This window comes from Macaca fascicularis, chromosome 2, assembly GCF_037993035.2.
Source record: "Macaca fascicularis isolate 582-1 chromosome 2, T2T-MFA8v1.1".
Classification (NCBI taxonomy): Eukaryota; Metazoa; Chordata; class Mammalia; order Primates; family Cercopithecidae; genus Macaca; species Macaca fascicularis.
In genome coordinates this window covers 163,751,205-163,772,691 of record NC_088376.1, presented here as the reverse complement: position 1 = coordinate 163,772,691, position 21,487 = coordinate 163,751,205, and the positions used below count along the sequence as shown (strand labels likewise).

The following is a 21,487-nucleotide window of genomic DNA, read 5'->3' as shown; positions in this document are numbered from 1 at the left end:
AACCCCTGGGAAGAGTCACACAGGAAGCTGTTAATCATAATTATAAGATATCTTTGCAGCAAGATGTGAATAATAGATTTTTGTAACCTTGGACACCTAGATGGACTTCTCAAAGTCTGACTAGCTATTTGAGAAGTCAGAGACTGGGCTGGAGCATGGTGTCTCAACTTCAGCACTACTGACATTTTAGACTAGATAAGTCTTTGTTGTGGGACAGGTTCTGTACACTGGAGGATATTTAGCAGCATCCCTGGCTTCTATCCACTAGATGCCAGTAGCATTCACCACTCCCCAGTGTTGTGGCAACCAAAAAATGTCTCCAGACATTGCCAAACGTCCACTGGAAGAAGAAAACGGTAGGAGCAAGATGGTCCCTGGTTGAGAACCACCAGACTAGGTGATCTTTGATGTCCCTTCCTTCTCTGACAATCTTTAACTCTGGGAACTGAGGCCAGGACGTTGCTAGGAGAAAAGAGTAAATGCAAGGGGCAGTGAGCTGGGGGAATTCCCTCCATCCTTCTTGAAGCAGGGCCAGGAGACAGGACAGTGACTGTTTTAGGACAGTCTCTCTTAAAGTGAAGCCTCCTTTAACTGATAACTCCCATTTTCACTGCAGCTTCTGTACCTAAGAAGGCAGCTCTTGAGGATGCCAAGCCAGTACCTGAAGCACCTGGGACAGTGGAACGCAGCAAAGGCCTGTCCCAGGAGCCAGGCGTCCACCTGGAGGAGAAGAAAACCCCAGAAAGCTCCTTGAGCTCTCAAAATTCAAATGAATTAGAGAAGAGACCAAATCCGGAGAAGGTGGTGGAGGAGGGACAAGAGGCTGGCCAGATGGAGTCCGGCGCCCTGCAGGAGAGCCCCAGGGCCAGAGCCGAAGTTGTCCTTCTCCATGAGATGGTAAGGTGCACTCTCCACCTGCTCCAGCCAGGTGGAGTTACTTTTTCCCAAGGGCTCTTGGTACAATGTAAAGTAAATTGAAAAAAAAATTTTTTTGAAAATCAGTTTCTGCCAAAGGGACTTTAAGAGACAAAATTCCAATGAAGGTCTGAGATTTGTTTTGCAGTGGACTTTTCAGAAGTCCTGCAGGGATGGGGAGGGAATATACTGCTCAGATTCCGTAGTACAGACTCAACTCTAAATATTCCTGACCTGAGGTCACCATAAGCCAGTAACATGTCTTGGAATGTAATGACATTCAATCCCAGAAGCAGCACAAGACCTGCTTGTCATACCCCAGTCCCAAATATCATGATCATTCACAGAGTCCAGCCTTCTTCTTCCAGACATCCTGATGGGCAGTTGTCTACACTTATTTCCAAAACCAGAAATATTTCCAGGATCCATTCTTTCCTCCCGTGGGCTCTGGGGAAGTTAAAATACAACACTGGAGCTGACTAAACCTTGTCTACTTTGTAGAGGTGGAATTTTCCAAGAAGGTTTTTATGGGATGTCCTTCCATAGAAGTGTGAGGAGGTTTTCCAGGGATACCCAAGGAAGAGTCATGCATTTGGGTGGCAGATCTGTGACAAGAGGAGGGTACCAGAAAGGAGGATGCCTTTGAACTTGCTTCCAGAGTCTTGATTTTCAGGATGTGCACAGAAGAACCATGTGTTGGGAGTTAGGGCAGAGTGAGGTGACATGGAGGCCTCAGGATGGCTGAGCGAGGGTCTCTATAAGATCTATTTGCATTTGTTGAAGGGGAAGGATGAAGAGATTCATATGGGAATTGATTGAATTCTTACAGGGAGGACCCTGTAGGAATGAATGGCATTGCTTTGAGAAGCAGGTAAAGTTAGTGCTGGAATGAGAACCGGGTGGATTCAAGGGAACAAGTAAAGGCATCAGTTCATTCATTCATTCAAAACTTGTATTTAACATGAACTTTGTGCCAGACACTGGCATCACCATAGTGAACAAGGCTTTAGCCATCCCTGCCTTCTTGGAGCTAACAGCCTAGTTGGGGAAAGACATTGAACAAGTAATTCCTGGTGTGCTATGGAAGCATGGAGTGCATGGGAGCACATAGCAAGAGGACCCAACCTAGTCAGAGGGAGGAGGCATGCATGCCACAAGGGTCAGGGAAAGCTTCTCTGTAGAGCGCATATTTAGGCAGATAACTCAGACGGAAGAAAGGGGTAGTGGGTGGAATAGGAACGGAGAGACCTCCAGACAGAAAGAATAAGATGTGCCTTGAATCCAAGGTAGAAAAGAGCATTCCCATTCAAGGAATGGGAGCAAGCCTGGGATAGCCGGGCTGGAAAAAGTGAGACTCAGGGGGATGCAGGAGCCAGGACTGCTTGGAAGGATTTGGGGTTTAACCTACGGGCAATGGGAAAGTATATGAGGTGTTGAGAATTTTATCTTTCATGGGTCATTCTATTCTGTGCGGAGAACGGCTTGGAGAAGAAAGGAGGCACGAATGCATCAGGAGTGGAGTATGTGGTAAGCCAGGAGAGAAAAGCTGGAGGTGTAGACTAGTGTGGGGCCATGGGGATAGAAATGAAGGACTACAATCACTATTTAGAAGGTAGAATGGACAGGACTTGTTGAAGGATTAGATAAGGGCTGAGAAAGAAGGAAACGTCAAAGGCACCTCATAGGTTTCTGGTTTGAGCAGGATGATGCGCTGTGGGTCCACTCACCGAGAGGGCAGAGTGAAGTGGAAGGGAGTTTAGATGTTCATTTGTTCATCTAAATTTATGGTTTCTTAGTACTGATTTCTTAGTAAGAGCTCAGTTAATGTAGGTGCTGAGGAGAGTAAAGAGATGAGGCTGTCCCCGCTCTGAAGCAGGGCACAGTCTAGTAGGCAAAATAGAAATATTCACAGATAAATGCAGTGTAGTAGAAGCAGACTAATTTTGACAATCCCACAGAGATATGTAAAAGAAATAATCCAAAAGAAAACACTGAATTCATTACAGTTCAGCAGACCCTTTATTGAGCCCCCATTTACAGTATACTGGGCACCTTTTGGCCTTGATGAATCAAAGATGAATAAACACAATCCTGACCTCAAGAAGCTCACAGTCCATTGGGAATAATAAGACAAGCATAAAAGTAACTTTAATATGAAATAGCAAGTGATTAGAGCTCGGTGAGAAGGGACGAGAAGTCAGCAGCAAATATTACTTTCACAAAGGCCTGTGCCAACCCAGGATGGAGATTTGTCCCCCGGCTGCCTCGCCCTGAGATAGAATTAGGCCTTGAGGCAAGAAATGAAAGAAACTGGGCCGGGCGCGGTGGCTCACACCTTTCCCAGAACTTTGAGAGGCTGAGGCAGGCAGATCACCTGAGGTCAGGAGTTTGTGACCAGCCTAGCCAACATGGTGAAACCCCGTCTCTACTAAAAATACAAAATTAGCCGGGTGTGGTAGCGCATACCTGTAATCCCAGCTACTTGGGAGGCTGAGGCAGGAGAATCGCTTGAACCCCGGAGGAGGAGGTTGCAATGAGCCAAAATCATGCCACTGCACTCCAGCCTGGGTGGCAAAAGTGAAACTCTGTCTCAAAAAAAAAAAAAAAAAAAAAAAAAACAACCAGAAAGAAACTGAAATTAGTTGTCCTGGCCCTGAGCAGGCCTCCTTCCATCCCTTTCCTGTCTATAGCTTTGGGCTTTAGTCAGGGAAAGGGAGGAGTCTAGAAGGACAAAGGGAAGCTGGACTTGAGGGGAGACAAGGACAGCAAGCAAGGTGGAGAAGTAGGCAGCTCCACAAACCACAACAAAGAAATTCCCACCATGTTAACAGTGGTTATCTGTGGGGAGTAAGGATATATGATTTGGTGTCTTTGTATTTTCCTTTATTTTAATACGTATTTAAATTTTTTCCATGTGAAATGTGTATTCCTTGGTAATAAGAAAAAAGAGCCTGGGCATGGTGGCTCACACCTGTAATCCCAGCACTTTTGGAGGGGCCTAGGTGGGCAAATTACTTGAGCCCGGGAGTTTGAGACCAGCCTGGCAACATGGTAAAACCTCATCTCTACTAAAAATACAAAAATTAGCCAGGTGGCACAGGCCTGTAATCCCAGCTACTTAGGAGGCTGAGGCAGGAGAATTGCTTAAACCCAGGAGGTGGAGGCTGCAGTGAGCCAAGATCACACCACTGCACTCCATCCAGGGCAACAGAGCGAGACTCTGTCTCAAAAAATAACATTAAAGGCTGGGCGTGGTGACTCACGCCTGTTAATTCCAGCACTTGGGGAGGCCAAGGTGGATGAATCACAAGGTCAGGAGTTTGAGACCAGTCTGGCCAACATGGTGAAACCCCATCTCTACTAAAAATACAAAAAATTAGCCAGATGTGGTGGTGTGCTCCTGTAATCCCAGCTAGTAGGGAGTCTGAGGTAGGAGAATCACGTGAACCCAGGAGGCGGAGGTTGCAGTGAACCAAGATCACGCCATTGCACTCCAGCCCGGATGACAGTGCAAGATTCTGTCTCAAAAAAAAAAAAAAAAAAAAATTAAAAAAGAACTATATTTACTTATTTGGAAAGCAGGTGTCAGGGTAAGACTTAACATTTTCATTCCACTGGAAGACTCTCATCCTTGTGTGCCTTCTAGTGAACCTGAAGTTAAATGAGCCCAGGGTTTTTGTTGTTTTATAAGGCAACAGTGCATAGAGATTAGGTACTTACGTTCTGGTGCAGACAGAACTGGATTTCAGTCCTGGTGTGCTGCCGTATGACTTAGGTAAATTGTTTAATCTATTTGAACCTAGACCTCTCATCTATAAAATGGGTAATTATAGTAGTGTTTATCTCCTAGAGTTGTTGGGAAAATTACACAAGATACAGCTAAAGTATGTGCTGGTGCATGGTGAGCACTCAGAGAGTCACAGGTATTATCAGTGCTGCATCCTGTATTTGCTGAACTGGTACAGGCTGGCACTGCCAGTCTTTTTCCTCTCACTGGAAACGCTGATGTCAGCACCCAGAGGACTTGGTTCTAAGACAATCAGTTTATTGATGTTTTTCAGGATGAAGATGATCTGGCCAATGTCCTGATCTGGCCCGAGATTCAACAGGAGCTGAAAATCATTGAATCAGAGGAGGAGCTCTCATCGTTGCCACCTCCTGCTCTGAAGACCAGCCCAATTCAGCCTATTCTTGAGTCGAGTCTGGGGCCCTTTTTTCCCCCAGAGCCTTCTGGGAGCTTGCCTTGTGGCTCCTTCCCGGCTCCAGTCTCCTCCCCTCTGGAGGTGTGGACTAGGGATCCAGCCAATCAGAGCACACAGGGGGCTTCCACAGCAGCCAGTAGAGAGAAGCCGGAGCCTGAGCAGGGCGTGCACCCAGACCTCGCCAGCCTGGCTCCTCTGGAAATAGTTCCGTTTGAGACGGCATCTCCACAAGCAACAGTGGAAGTAGGAGGCCCAGGGAATCTGTCTCCTCCACTCCCACCTGCTCCTCCCCCTCCAACTCCTCTGGAGGAGTCACCTCCAGTCCTGCTTTCAAAGGGCAGCCCGGAAAGAGAAGACTCATCCAGGAAATTGAGGACAAATCCCTACATAGACCAGCAGAAGTCCCAAGACAGCCCTGAGATGTCTAACCGCTGTCAGGGAGAGGAGGCCACCCCAAGACACAGTGACAAGCAAAATTCAAAGAATGTTGCTTCCGAGGGGAAAGGCTGTGGGCTTCCAGGCCCAACCAGGGAGGTTGAGATCGCCTCACAAGGAGAGGAGGAGGTAACCCATTCAGTACAGGAGCCTTCAGACTGTGACGAAGATGACACTGTGACAGACATTGCCCAGCATGGCCTGGAGATGGTGGAACCCTGGGAGGAACCCCAGTGGGTGACGAGTCCCCTTCACTCTCCCACCCTGAAAGACGCGCACGAGGCCCAGGTACAGGGCCTTCAGGGTCACCAGTTGGAGAAGAGGCTTTCCCACAGGCCCAGCCTTCGCCAGAGCCATTCTCTAGACAGTAAACCCACGGTTAAAAGCCAGTGGACTCTCGAGGTTCCCTCCTCCAGCAGTTGTGCTAATCTTGAAACAGAGAGGAATTCTGACCCTCTTCGGCCCCAGGCACCCAGGAGAGAGATTACTGGGTGGGATGAGAAAGCCCTGAGGTCCTTCAGAGAGTTCTCTGGCCTGAAAGGGGCAGAGGCTCTTCCCAACCAGAAGGGACCACGTGGTGTGCAACCCAAGCCAGCAGAGACCAGCCCCATCAGCCTAGCAGAGGGAAAGGAACTGGGGACACACCTGGGGCACAGCAGGCCACAGATTAGGCAAGGTGATGTTCCTGGGCCAGAGGGCAGCAAGGAGACTTCACCCAGCATGCAGGACAGCCCTTCACCTGGAGAGCACCCCACAAAGTTACAGCTGAAGAGCACAGAGTGTGGGCCCCCAAAAGGGAAAAACAGGCCTTCTTCCCTCAACTTGGACCCTGCCATTCCCATTGCTGACCTCTTCTGGTTTGAGAATGTGGCCTCATTTAGTTCACCTGGAATGCAGGTCTCTGAGCCGGGAGACCCGAAGGTCACATGGATGACCTCATCTTACTGTAAAGCAGACCCCTGGAGGGTTTACTCCCAGGACCCCCAGGACCCTCAGGACCTGGACATGGTTGCTCATGCACTGACGGGCCGCCGTAACTCAGCTCCTGTGAGTGTGTCAGCTGTGAGAACCTCCTTCATGGTCAAAATGTGCCAGGCCAGGGCGGTCCCAGTCATCCCTCCCAAGCTTCAGTACACCCAGATCCCACAGCCCCTGCCCTCTCAGAGCTCGGGGGAGAGTGGGGTTCAGCCTCTGGAGAGGAGCCAAGAGGAAGCCAACTCAACCAGTGGGAGCACTCAGAAACTTGCCAAAGATGATTCTCCCTCTTCCCTGGAAAGCCCAAAGGAAGAAAAACCAAAGCACGATCCCGGAACCGTTAAGTCCTCACCAGTGGATGCCACTGCACCCTGCGTGTGCGAGGGGCCCACCCTTTCTCCAGAACCAGGCTCATCGAACCTGCTCTCCACCCAGGACGCAACAGTGCAATGCAGAAAGCGCATGTCAGAGACAGAGCCATCTGGGGACAACCTTCTTTCTTCAAAACTAGAGCGACCATCTGGGGGTTCTAAGCCTTTCCACAGGTCAAGGCCAGGAAGACCTCAGAGCCTAATCTTATTCAGTCCTCCTTTCCCCATTATGGACCACCTGCCCCCCTCATCCACAGTGACAGATTCCAAGGTCCTGCTGTCCCCTATCAGAAGTCCCACCCAGACAGTTTCCCCTGGCCTTCTTTGTGGAGAGTTGGCAGAAAACACATGGGTCACACCAGAAGGGGTTACACTTAGGAATAAAATGACCATCCCTAAGAATGGCCAGAGACTAGAGACCTCAACTAGCTGTTTTTACCAGCCCCAGCGGAGATCAGTAATTCTGGAAGGAAGAAGTGGGAGGCAAATAGAATGATTTCAGTTCACCTGCTGGTGTCTGAAAAATATCCTGATTCATCTGGAAGTTATTACAGGGCCAGCTTGCCATATTCCAGGCACAGGTTATCAAGTTTGGGCCTATTTTGGCCTCTGACTTCTCTTTCTTCAGCCTTTTGACCACTTATTAATTAGTCCATTTGCCTGAAGAGTGGTCAAGGGAAAAAACGAGAGATGAAATTTAGTTAAGTCTGTGTGAGCAAGTGAGAGAAGGTTAGGTAAGGGGAGAGGATGGAATGCTTACCTCCAATGAACTTTGGAGCTTGTATATGAGTCGGATTGCTCCCCTATTTCTTTTAGCTATTACTCTTGAGAGCTGGCTGTCCTTTGAAAGAAAGAAATAATGTTCTTTGAAAGAAAGAAAAATCTCTTGCTGTGTCAAACCTCAAAATGTTGCTATTGGGGTTAGAAGGCCTCCTCTTCATGCTTTTTAATGCTCTTTAAAATGTGTTCTTTTAGACCAGTTTTCTAATAAGCTTTGTAAAGTGTACTATCCAAATTAGAAGTGGATTTGGAAATGCAAACTAACGTGCACTTAGATATCCAGGTGGGTGAGCTTACCCACTCTGACCCATGCTCTTTCCCTGGAATCCCTGGAGACCTGTCCAAGATGATTTCCATATACCAGCATAGAAAATCAGAATCAAGAGCAAACTCTGAGACTGGCACAATCCAAGAAGATTTCCTGGCTCTGGCTTTTAGTAATTTGGGGCCACAACTGCCACTGTACTGGACTGTAATTTATAAATCCAGTAGCTGCGCAGGGTGGAGGCTGAGCTGAGGATTACCATAATGAAATGTACGAAATCTTCATTTAGGTATGCAATCGTGAAGTGAAGCCATCTGCTTTCTTTACAGTATCAAGAGTCCAAGAACAGGATGTCATCATAGATAAAAGCCTCACACAAAGGCAGAACTACACTCCAAATGTAATGTGTTTAAATTGGTGGGGCACTAGCAGAAGACACTTCTAGCTCAGCTTTACTCTTCTTCCACACTAGGCTGGGCCCAGCAGTACAGGAGAGAATGAAGGGAGGAGCTCCAGGAGGAGAGGGAAGAGCCCTAGCAGGGTGATCATCACAACCACTCACTGAGAGTTGCCCTTCTTAGAAATGTATTTTATTTTAGCCAGTGGGTCCCTTCCTTTCTCCATTCCTCTCCACTGCTCAAGAACAGATTTGAGGCCAGGTGCGGTGCCTCACATCTGTAATCCCAACACTCTGGGAGTCTGAGATGGGTGGATTGCTTGAGCCCAGGAGTTCAAGACCAGCCTGGGCAACACAGCGAGACCCCATCTCTTTAAAAATAACAGACTTGAGGAACGCCTCTCCCTTCCATAATTCCCGTCATCCACCGCCCACTCTAGGCACTCACTCAAACTTGCTCTTCAACTCTGTATACAAGCAGAAGCAATAAACCAATCTGATTTTCTTTTCAATTATGTATAACTTTCAATGGTTCTTTCCTTTCCAGCTGGCGAGAGAAAGGAGAACTAATATACCTGCTGGCAGATTTTTGGTGCTACCCAAAAAAGGACTTCACAGGGCATCTCTTCTCAGGTTCAAGCCTGGCTGAATTCTGTCCAGAAGCTCAGTCATTGCAGAAATTTCTCTAAGGGCTGGGACATCACAACCAAGGGTGGTCCTGGGCTTAGTGGGGGCTGAGATGAAGTTACCTCCTCCATTGAGAAATTGGGAGCTGATTCCCTGCAACAGATACATATTCCTCTCTCTCTTTCTCTCCTCCCTCTCCCTTCCTCCCTCCCTTCCTCCCTGATAAACCTTACAGTTTTGAAATCTTGTTCTGTACCTTTTAAGCCAGTGTCTGTGACGAGGGTAACTGGCAAGTCAGCTGATGAGTTCTGCCTTCCGAGAGCACTGAGTGAGCAAGGCATTTCATCAGTGTTTTGGCCTCATTGGGTGAGCAAGACATTGGACCAACAGCCAATGAGATATGAACCTGAAAGAAAAGTCCTAGAATATAGTATTTTTCCCCTTGGCCAGAAAGTCAAGAAATAGAGTTGTGACAGATGAGAAAGGCCATGTTCAAGAGATCTGAGAAGTACATTCCTGCCTTATCAGAAAACGTGGCAGATAGGTTTTATGTCAGCCTCAGTGCCCCTGCGGTGTTCACGCTTTGATAAGGACCACGTTCCAGTTAGAATGTGAGGGAGGGAAAGAGCTGCACTTTGCTTCACCATCAGAACTCTGAGCCAAATAATGAAATATGTAAACTATTTTATGATTATTTTAAATGTTTGATAACATTTATAAGATATATTTTTATTTGTGGATAGACTGAGAAGTCACCATTTACATATTAACAAGTGACTTCAGTTCTAAGGGTTGAGGTGCCTGTGTGGATTTATAAAATGGTTGCAAGATCTTTTAGACTCTGACATTTATAGCATCACCTTCAGGAACACAATTCTGTGGATGTCATCATGAGACACACTGACAGCTGTGGAGATAGTCCCTACTGTCAGCTTTCCTTGCCAGTCAAGTCCGGAAGCCTTAGAAACTGACTCACCTCAGTCAGCGTCCTGCTGCTCAAGTGCGGACCTCCGCTTTGACTCTCGCCCAGCCTGCCAGCCGTCACAAAGGCATTCGTAAACTTCCTGTGGTCTGGGCTAGCCTGACACTGATAAAATTCCATTCGAAAGAAAAAAAACTCGTATTTCCTCCCCAAACTCGTATTGTTCCCCCAAATGCTCTGGGATTGCCTATTTCACCACTCATTTGAGTCTCTGAGAAAAGAACTCCCTGAGAATGGCTGGATGGGAATCAAATAGTCTGCTTCCATTCAGGAGGGGACAGAACAGGAGCTGCTGTTTTTAGGAGGATTTACCTGGTGCCCTAGAAAGGGCTATGGAATCAAATTCTCAGAGGGCTCCTTCAAATCAGCTATCAGTCCTCAAAATGGGGGTGGCTGATGTTAAATGATGAATTGGAGGTGAAACCCATGCATGTACTGTTGTTTTCTTTCAGCATTAGTGGTTGCTGAAGAAAATAGTAACCTACATTTTCTGCTACACTTGGAATATGAAGAGATCTGAACAAGAATCCCATTAAGACACCTAACAATCTAAACCCTAAAATTCAAAATACTGTCCAAATCAAAATTCTAGACTCTGAGGACATAAAAAATGTAAATGTCATCCTCCTCAACAAATATTTATCGGGAGCTTGGTAGTAGTGCGCTGGGTACCTTAGCACTCCCAAATCATTCAAGAGTCTAGTGAAAAAGGGAGAGGGATGGCAGCAAATAAAACACCCCCATAAACAACCAGGAGCAAGGTTGAGAACCATTAAGTTGCCAAACAAAAGCAGAAGAGGAAAAACGTGCGGGAACCAGCATCTTTTAATAGGATAGTCGATGGTATTCAAGTGACCTACTGACTTCAAATAATCAAATTGAACACAATTGCAAATCCAATAGAACATCCCAGTGAGGCACAGGTGTTTGAGAACTTTGCTTTGACTTAGAAAACTAGAAAGTGGCAACTAGGTTAGAATAAGTAGTTTGGAGGTTTCGTGTGGTCATAATTGGTTTGGCAAAGTGTGAGATCTCTGCAAATGAGCCAGGTAACATCAGTATTCCGTACCGCTTGAAAAGGGAATTTTAGAGACTTCTGTCATCACAAAGCAGGTTAACTCCTAGTTAATGATGAAGCAGTAGGCCCAAGATAAACTGTTTATTTCAAGATAAATTGTTCTTGTCAGTGTTTGGCATATGATAATCACATTTGGCTAAAATTGGATGGGACAGTCATTTGTCTACACAGGCACCTTGCATTCCTGCGTGAAGAGATACTGGGGAGCATACAATTATTTTGTCCAGTATTAGAGTGGGAGAAGTTCACAGTAAGTCCATTTCCCACCAGGATTTATTTGGGCCACATTCTACCATGGCCAGTCCAATCTGATGACCACATGAGTCTTGGGGTTAAGTGTTGCTAAGAGTATGATTTTAGACTTGTCCAGCAGGAAGGTCAGCTCAAAATGTGGCATGACAAAGAATGTGCTCTATTACCAAAACCTTTCCTAGCAAAACAAGGCCAGAAGAGGGAGCAAGCATCTGTCTAGGCATGGAGAGGAGGGGGCAATGGTGGAAGGGTGATTGCCTGAAATCAGTGCCAGTACAGATAGCATAAAATTGGGGGCCACCACAGATTGGCTGGCTGCTGTGTAGATCATTTAGTAATCTTGAGGTACATTAATAATGCAGAGATTACTTTTCTGTGAGGGTAAGGAGGATGTAGCTAAATATAAGAAGCTTACAAGGTCCAAAGCCATGTGTTTTACTGGATAAATCACAATGCTTTGCAATAACTTAATGCCATAGTACTTTCTGGCTTATAATTCTGCAAAGTAAAGCACTTTTTTCAAAGGAGTGTATTGGAAAGCCACATGATTTCAGCTGTGTTTTAAGCTCTACAAATACGTTTCCAAAGATGTAATCAAAATGTAATTCTATTGATTAAAAATATAAATATTAAAACTATCCATAGAGACATTTAAGTGTAATTAAAACAGTTTGTTATGCTTTAAAAAATACTCTAATAAATGATATAAAATATAATGCTTATGATGGAACTATGAGCTAGAGGGAGGACATGGAGTCACCAAAATCAATAATCAGAAAAGTAGATTATGTGCAGCAGGCTCATTGGTTCAGTTTGTTCTGTTTGATGTCATTTTTTGTTACTTCAATGTTTGATCTCACCAAAAAAGTCCGTGATGATTTGCTACCGTACATTTTTGTTGTTTTTGTTATTCTACATACTAATAATTGGCAGATGTTTGCAACTTCACCCTCTTACTGTTGCAAACACATAGTCATGTCACTCAGGAAACCCGGTGTGAGTCCAGGATATCATAATGAGAAATGAGAAGAATAAAAGCTCCTTGCTTCTCAGAACTCCACAGCTTATGGAGGCACATGGGTCCACCTGCACAGATGTGAACTCAATTTTTCTATTACTTGAATCAATCAAAGGGGACTCTTCTTTTATTTGAGTAATTATATTATTGATGCTCCAGGGGGAAAGGCAAACATTTGTTGTCCTGGCATATATCCTGTTATATGTATGACCAAAAAGGTGGGGAGGGGGAGGTGAACAATCATACAACCTAGGTTCACAACCTAGTGATATTTGCAGTGAAATATTTGCAGTGATATTTCCCCTTTCATTGCCAACGGGATGAAAACACTACCATTTTGGCAACAACTTTCTATTTAGAACCTTACACTACTCAGGCCTGCTCCTGCTATCCTTCACTACTGCCCTAAATGCCTTTTTCTCCTATATACTCCTGGATCGTCACACTCTGGTTTTTCTCCTGAACTTCCCCCAACCCCACTCCAACACACAGTTCCCCTCACTTCCAGTCTTTCCCACTGTTCTCTGGAGTCACTCTCTCCTTATAAACTCCCCTGCAGTCCCAGTCTCTTCACTGAATATTGTTGCCACTTCCTGAACTTCAAGAAAACTCATGTGAGAACGTTTCCTTCCCTCCACAAAAGGCTGCACATGTGCACATGCGCCCATATTATGCAGACTTATACGAACGGTCAGAGGACGTTCTCCCAGGTCCTCACTTCTGCTTCTGCACCATTGCTTCTTCCCATCCCATACAAAAATCCCTCAATACCAAAATGTGTGGATCCAACTATTTCAACTTTTATCATTTGTGGCCATGATTATAGTTAATGTCCCAGATTCCCCAGTCTTGGGTACCAATCTCCGTTTCCTTCTACCTCATGTCCCACCATCATCCTGGATGACTTCAGTGTTTTAGAGGAAAGCCCACCCAGTACCCTTGCCATAACTGCTTACAGCTTTTTACATCTACTCAGTTTATGCTTCTAGGGTTACACATCAGGCTATTTCACAATAGAGAATTTTGTGATCCTAAATTCTCATTTTCCTTTTTCAGAACTTTCTCTAGCCTTACTACTTTATTCCTTGTATTTGTGCAAGATTACCATGCCTGCCCCCACAACCTCCTCTGATAGACAGCACTCCCACCACACTTCATAATTCCTTCCCTAGCCTTTCCAGACCTAAGGTGCATCATCCCCATTGTTCTCACTAGGACCATTAACTCCCTTAACCACTAGTCCTTTAGCCACACCTGCTTGACAAACCTTCAACCTGGAACCTGGACTCTTATCACACATCTCTGCCCTTTAACTGTGTCTGTGGATTAGATTAGAGAAAACAATAAAACCGTAATATAAGAGCTTTTAGATATTTGTGGTCCACCACCTCAACAGCAGCCTCATTTCCAAAACCTACAACGGCTGTTCCACAACCCACAATGGCTATTCCACTATTCTTGACTCTCTACTATACAACTCTTTCTTCCCCACAAACAAATAACTGTTATTTCTTCATAAGTTTATAGTATCAGACATCTTTATTCAAGCTCACACTGCTATTTCCCCTTACCTGTATATGTGTGGACCTAACCTCCCTTCTAGTTCAGAGGAAGTGTTGCCCCTCTTTCCAAGAGCTCCCAGGCTTCTGTGTTCCCAGTCTCCTGACATCCACTATTCTTCCCTGTGTATTCAGCCAAAGCCTATTCTATCTTAAAAGTCTTCCTCAATTTTGTCCACCTTTACCACCTTGTGTCTAGGTTCTTGGAAGAGTCATCAGTGTCGTCAGTGCGCAATTTATACTTCTTCATTACAATTCACTATTCTGGACCAACTGCAGCCTGACCTCAGCCCGCATAGCTCCAGTAAAATCTCTATTGCTAACGTCACCAGTAGTCTTTCATATTCAAATCCAACATTCACTTCTCAGTCTCTAGACTTCCCTGTTATATGTGATCTTATTGATCATGCCTCTTTTGAAACTCTCTCTGCTTTGCCTCCTTCCATGGTCATTCATTTTCTTAGCTTTGTTCACTTAAAAGGTTCCTCTTCCTGGCCGGGCACTGTGGCTTATTCCTGCAATCCCAGCACTTTGGGAGGCCAAGGCAAGAGGATTGCTTGAGCCGAGGAATTCAAGACTGGACTGGGCAACACAGGAAGACCCCATCTCTACAAAATAATAATAATAATAATAATAAATAAATAAATTAGCCGGGCACGGTGGCGCACACCTGTAGTCCCAAGTACTCAGGAGGCTGAGGTAGGAGAATCACCTGAGCCTGGGCAACAGAGCAAGACTCTGTCTCCCCAAAACAAGTTTTCTTGAAAGTGATTATTCGCCAGAATTCTGTCCTTCTTTACCTTTTCACTTCATATGCTTTCCCCGCACTGTCTTATGTATGCCCATAGCTGCTTCTACCACCTTCACACTGGTGACCCACCTCCCCACTATTTTCTCTTCCATGGAAATTGAAATTATACAACTGCATACTTTCATTGGGGGTACAAACTGATATTATGATTTATGAATATAATGTTAAATAATTAAATTGAGCTGGTTAAAATTTTTGTGGTGAGAACATTTGGAATTTATTCTCAGCAATTTTGAAATGTGTAATACTCCATTAACTGTATTCACCATGCTGTGCAATAGAACTAAAAAAAAAAAGACCATATTCTTTCTGAGACTTTGTACACTTTGACTATCACCTCCCCAGCCTCTGTAACTACCATCCCACTCATTCTGAAAAGTGTAGTGATCTCTTGTTGTAGTTTTAATTTGCACTTCTCCATTAACAATATTGAGCAATTTTTCATATGTCTATTGGCCATTTGCAGTTCTTCCTTGAAAAATATCTATTTTGATCCCTTGCCTATTTTTTAATTCAGTTTTTGTTTTCTTATAATTGAGTTGTTTGAGCTCCTTATATATTATGGAGATTAACTCTCCATTGGGTGTATAGCTTGCAGAAATTTTTTCCCAATATATAGGTTGTCTCTGCTGTTCATTGTTTCCTGTTAATTGTTTCCTTTTGTGGTGCAGTTAATTGTTTCCAATTGTAACACTGTTAATTGTTTTCTTTGTGGTGCAGAATCTTTTTAGTTTGATGTAATCCCATTTGTCTGTTTTTGCTTTTGTTGCCTGTGCTTTTCGGATCAAATCCAAAAAATCATTGCGCAGATCGGTGTCATGTAGTTTTCCTCCTATGTTTTCTTCTTCTTTTTCTTTTTTTTTTTTTTTTTTTTTGAGATGGAGTCTCGCTCTGTTGCCGAGGCTGTAGTGCAGTGGCGTGATCTCGGCTCACTGCAAGCTCTGCCTCCCGGGTTCACACCATTCTCCTGCCCCAGACTCCAGAGTAGCTGGGACTACAGGTAACCACCACCACGCCTGGCTAATTTGTGTGTGTGTGTGTGTGTGTGTGTGTGTGTATTTTTAGTAGAGATAGGGTTGGTGGTTTTATAGTTTCAGGTTCTACATTCACATCTCTTAATCTATTTTAGGTTGATTTTTGTATATGGTGTGAGATAAGAGTTCAATTTCATTCTTCTGCATGTGGATATCCAGTTTTCCCAATACCACCTATTAGACTACTCTTTTCCCATTGGGCATTCTTGGAACCTTTTTAAAATCAACTGATTGTACATGTGTGGGTTCGTTTCTGGACTCCCTATTCTATTCCATTGGTCAAGGGGTCTATTTTTGCCAGTACTGTACTGTTTTAATTGTTATAGCTTTGTAGTATAGTTTGAAATCAAGTAGTGTGGCATCTCTAGGTGTGTTCTTTTTGCTTGATTGCCTTGGCCATTTGGGGGTGTTTGTGGTTTTGTATGAATTTTAGGAATATTTTTTCTATTTCTATAAAAATGACATTAGAATCTTGATAGGGATTGTGCTAAATCTTTAGATTACTTTGGGTAGTGTGAACATTTTAACAATATTGATTCTTCCACCCTATAAACACAAGAACTCTTTCCACTTATTTGTATCATCTTCAATTTATTTCACCAACATTTTATAGTTTTTGGTGTACAGGTCTTTCAAGTCATTGGTTAAATTTATTCCTAAGTATTTCTTTTTGTAGCTGTTGTAAGTGGGATTGTTCTCTTGATTTCTTTTCAAATAGTTTGTTGTTAGTGTATAGAAATGCTACTGATTTTGTGTGTCAGTTTTGGATCCTGCAACATTACTGTATTTATTAGTTCCAACAGTTTTTTTTGGTGGAGACTGTTGGATTTTCTATATATAAGATACATATAAGATTATGTCATTTCAGCAAACTGACAATTTCACTTGTTCCTTTCTATTTGTGTGCTATTTATTTCTTTCTCTTGCCTAATTGCTCAGGCAAAGATTTCCAATACTGTATAATCTAGAAATGGCAAGAGTGAGCATCCTCATGTTGTTCCAGATCTTAGAGGAAAGGCTTTCAATTTTCCATCATTCAGTATAATGTTAACTATGGGCTTCTCATATGTGGCCTTCACTGTATTGAGGTACATCCCTTCTATTCCTTATTTTAGTGAGAGTTATTATCATAAAAGGATGTTGAATTTTGTCAAATGCTTTTTCTTCATCTAATGAGATGATCATATAGATTTTGTCCTTCATTCTGTTAATGTGACGTGTTACATGTATTGATTTGCATATGTTAACCATCCTCATATACCAGGGATAAATTCCACTTGATCATCGTGGATAATCCTTTTAATATGTTGTTGAATTCAGTTTGCTAGTATTTTGTTGAGGATTTTTGCTTCTATGTTCATCAAGGTTATTGGCCTGTAATTTTATTTTCTTGTAATTTCCTTGTCTGGCATTAGTATTAGGGTAATACTGCCCTCACAAAAAGAGGTTGGAAGTACTCCCTCCTTTCCCAATTTTTTTTGGAAGGGTTTGAGCAAGATTGGTATTAATTCTTTAAATGTTTGGTAGAATTAAGCTGTGAACTCATCAGGTCTTGGGTTTTACTTTGATGACAGACTTTTTATTACTGATTCAATCTCCTTACTTGTTATTGGTCTGTTCAGATTTTTCTATTTCTTCATTATTTGGTCTTGGGATTACACGCATCTAAGGATTTATCCATTTATTGTAGATATTCCAATTTATTGGCATTTGTTTATAGTAGTCTTTCATGATCCTTTTTATTTCTGGGGTATCAGCTGTAATGTCCTTTCTTTCATTTGTGAATTTATTTATTTGATCTATTCTTTTTTTCTTAGTCTAGCTAAAGGTTTGTCAATTTTATCTTTTCAAAAAAGCAGCTTTTTTTTCCATTGGTCTTTTGTATTGCCTTTCTATCTCATTTATTTCTGCTGTGATCATAATTATTTCCTTCCTTCTGCTAACTTTGGGCTTAATTTGTGCTTTTTCTAGTTCTTTGAGGTATAATGTTAGGTTGTTTATTTGAGAACTTCTTTTTTGATGTAGGCATTTATTGCTATAAACTTTATTCTTAGAACTGCTTTTGCTGTATCCCATAAGTTTTAATATGTTGTGTTTCCACTTTTGTCTCAAGATCCTTTAAAATTTTCCCTTGAATTTCTTCATTGACCCATTGGTTGTTCAGGAGAATGTTAATATCCATGTATTTGTGAATTCTCCAAAATTCCTCTTGGTATTCTTTTCTCATTTCATACCATTGGAATGAAAAGATATTTGATATAATTTGTGATTGGAAAAGATATTTGATATAATTTCAGTCTTCTTAAATTTGCTGAGGCTTTTTTGTGCCCTAACATGTGATCTATTCTGTTGAATGCTCTGTGTGCACTTGAGAGTGTGTATTCTGTTGCTATTAGATGGAATGTCCTGTATATGTCTGTTAGGTCCATTTGGTCCAGTGTTGCTCAAGTCTAATGCTTCCTTATTCTGTTTGGACGCTCTGTCCATTGTTGAGATGGGGTACTGAAATCCCCTACTATTCTTGTGTTGTAATCCATCTCTCCCTTCAGATCCTCTAATATTTGTGCTATATATTTAGGTACTTCAATATTGAGTGCATATAAATTTACAATTGTTATGTCTTCTTGATGAATTGACCCTTTTATCATATGATGTCCTTCTTTATGTTTTTCTTTTTTCCAGAGTTTTTGACTTAAAGTCTATGTTGTCTGATACAAGTATAGCCATCCTACTGTCTTTTGGTTTCCATTTGTGTGGAGTATTATTTTCTATCCCGTCACTTTCAGTCTATGTCTAAAAGTGAGGTGAGTCTCTTGTAGGCAGCATATAGTTAGGTCTTATTTTATCCATTCAGCCACTCTGTCTTTTTATTGGAGAAATTAATCCATTGACATTCAATTGTTGCTAGGTAAGGACTTACTACAGTCATTTTGTTAGTTGTTTCTGATTGTTTTGTACATACTTCATTTCTTTCCTCCTCTCTTGCTGTATTCCTTTGTGGTTTGTTTTCTATAGGAGTATGCTTTGATATTTTTGCTTTGTGCTTCTAAAGATTTTTGCTTTGTGGTTACCATTAGGCTTACATGGAACATCTTATACTTACAACCACCTATTTTAAGCTTATAACTACTTAACTTTGCATATAACTCTATACTTTTACACCATCATTACAATCCAATAGTATTCTGAATGGGCTCTGCTTTATTTATACGTTTGAGTTTTGTGCATGTTTCATGTTATTAATTACCAGTTTTTTGTTTCAGTTTAAGTAACTCCATTTAGCAATTCCTACAAGGCAGGTCTAGTGATGATGAATTCCTTTAGCTTTTGTTTGTCTGGGAAAACAAACTTTTTTTTTACTTCTCCCTCATTTATGAAAGACAGCTTTGCTGGATAAAGTATTATTGGTTGGCAGTTGTTCTCTTGTGCACTTTGAATTTATCCTAATCTCTCCTGGCCTGCAGGGTTTATGCTGAGAACTCTGCCAATGGTTGTATGGCACTCCTTTTTATGTGATACGTTTCTTGCCTCTTGATGCTCTCAAATTTTTTTGCCTTTGATTTTTGATAGTTTATTATGTGTTGTGGTGTACTCCTCTTTGGGTTGAATTTGGTTGGAAACCTCTGCAGTTCCTATACCTGGATGTTGGCATCTACCACAGATTAAGGAAGTTTTTAGCCGTTATTTCTTTAAATATGCTTTTTGGCCCCTTTAAATATGCTTTTCAGGCACCTCTTTCTTCTCCTTCTCCAGCTGCTATTATGTGAAGATTTGGTCTCTTGATGGTGTTCCATAATCTGTAGGCTTTTAGAAATTCTTTTGTTCTTCTTTTTTTTTTTTTGCTCCTGACTAGATAATTTCAAATATTCTGATTCTTCTTGATTGAATCAGCTGTTGAAGCTTTCTGTTGAATTTTTCAGTCTCTTGAACTTCCATCCCATTCTTATTGTTTCTATTTATCAGCTTTCTTTTTAGTGTACCATTTTCAAATTTCATTAAATTTTTTATCTGTATATACATTAATAGTTCACTGAACTTTACAGGTATTATTCTGAATTGTCAGTTATTTCATAAATCTCCATTTCTTTGGGGCCTATTATTGGAGCTTTATTAGTTTCTTTTGTAGGTGTCATGATTGTCTGATTCTTCGTAATCTGTACGTTCTTGTATTGTTGTCTGTGCATTTGAGGAGACAGCCCCCTCTTCTGGCCGTTACAGGTGTTCTTGGGCAGGGATAGCCCTTCACTATTTAGTCTATCCTATGATTCTGGAAGGATCAGCTGATGATAACCCCAGGCAGGCAGAGCTTCTTGTGAGTTCTCTAGCTGACTGGGCCACTGCCTTTGCTGTATTGAGTGGAATTGCTGGTTGGGTATTGCAATGACTTCTGGTCAGACTGGCCACTTCTGGTACTGCCTGGCTGATAATTCTGATATTTGGGACCTGCAATTGGGCAGGGCTGTAGACTGGGCTACAAGGTTAGGCGGAGTCACTACTCATAACATGTGTGTCCAGAGGCTGTACTCCTTAGAAATGTGCAATTAAGGGTTGCTTCCATCAGGATGAAGCCATGGAGTGAAATTTTGGCCGAGTTCAGTGGCTTTTGGTCTCCGGAGTTAAGCAGGTCTAGCCACTTTGCTTCTTCCGGATGTGTGGAGGTGGAAGTCTCTTTGCCTGGGCAGGGTCATTGGAAGTGCTTTTTGGCTTGGTGGAGCTGCTGCTTGACTTCTAAGGTCAAGGTGGTCTAGCCCCTTCACTTCTCCAAAATAAAAGGCAGGCATCTACCTTCCTGGCAGGGTTGTTGGGAGTTGGCTCTGAAGCTAGGCAGGAAGACCAGTAGTGTAGGCACTCAGGCTAGATTGTACTTCCCACTGTCTTTTTTTTTTTTTTTTTTGAGATGGAGTCTTGCTCTGTCGCCCAGGCTGGAGTGTAGTGGCACAATCTCGGCTCACTGCAACCTCTGCCTCCCAAGTTCAAGCAATTCTCCTGTGTCAGCCTCGCGAGTAGTTGGGATTACAGGCGTGAGCCACCATGCCCAGCTAATTTTTGTATTTTTTGTAGAGACAGGGTTTCACAGGCTGGTCTTGAACTCAGCGACCTCAAGTGATCCACCCACCTCAGCCTCCCAAAGTGCTGGGATTACAGGCATGAGCCACCACACCCAGCCCCCACTGTGCAAATTTTGAAGGTCACCAGCTCAGCCTTGCAGGTGGGCTATGAGGTTGGCTGATATCTTTGATCAGGCACCTCAGCCAAGCAGGAACACAGAGGTCCACCAGTATCTGCATGCTGTTCACTACCTCTGCTTCCTTTCTTTGTTTCTACCTGATTCCAGGCAGTCTAGCCATGTGGTTTCCCCTAGTGCTTCTCATGAGATGAGACCGGACTGGGCTTCCTGGGAAGCATCTTGGAATGCTAGGGAAACTGGATCTGGTTTTCTTTTCCCCCTGTATAAACTGTTGGCCTAGGGAATTCTTCATCTGGCATTATGTCAACTTGGGGGAAGGGAGTGAGCAATATAGTCAAAGTGAGACTGTTCTTACCCTTTGAATTCAGATTTCATTAAGCTTTATAGACCATACTAGTGTCTCAGACTAGTTTCTAAGTGTTGGGGTTTTCAAAAAGATGTTCTAGTCTGTGGAGTTGCTAGCTGAACTTTCTATGAAAGCAAGTGGAGGCTGAGACTTCCTACTCTGCCGTCTTGCTCTGTTTTTTATTTTCTCTTACATGGACTTTTAAAAGAGTTGGCTAGTCTCTTACTTGTAGTCTCATCGACATTGCCCCAT

General features: G+C 43.0%; 1 protein-coding gene across 3 annotated transcripts in view; it reads left to right on the top strand.

Annotated features, from left to right (window-relative positions):
* ARHGAP31 (Rho GTPase activating protein 31) overlaps positions 1-8,852 on the top strand; it is a 122,715-nt gene extending 113,863 nt beyond the window's left edge. For all 3 annotated transcript variants that reach the window (XM_074033391.1, XM_005548071.5, XM_005548070.5), the window contains 2 exons: positions 617-897; positions 4,977-8,852. In XM_074033391.1, coding sequence (XP_073889492.1) covers positions 617-897; positions 4,977-7,394 — 2,699 coding nt within the window. In that variant the 3' untranslated portion in view covers positions 7,395-8,852. The remainder of the gene's footprint in view (positions 1-616; positions 898-4,976) is intronic.
* The last annotated feature ends 12,635 nt before the right edge of the window (positions 8,853-21,487 follow it).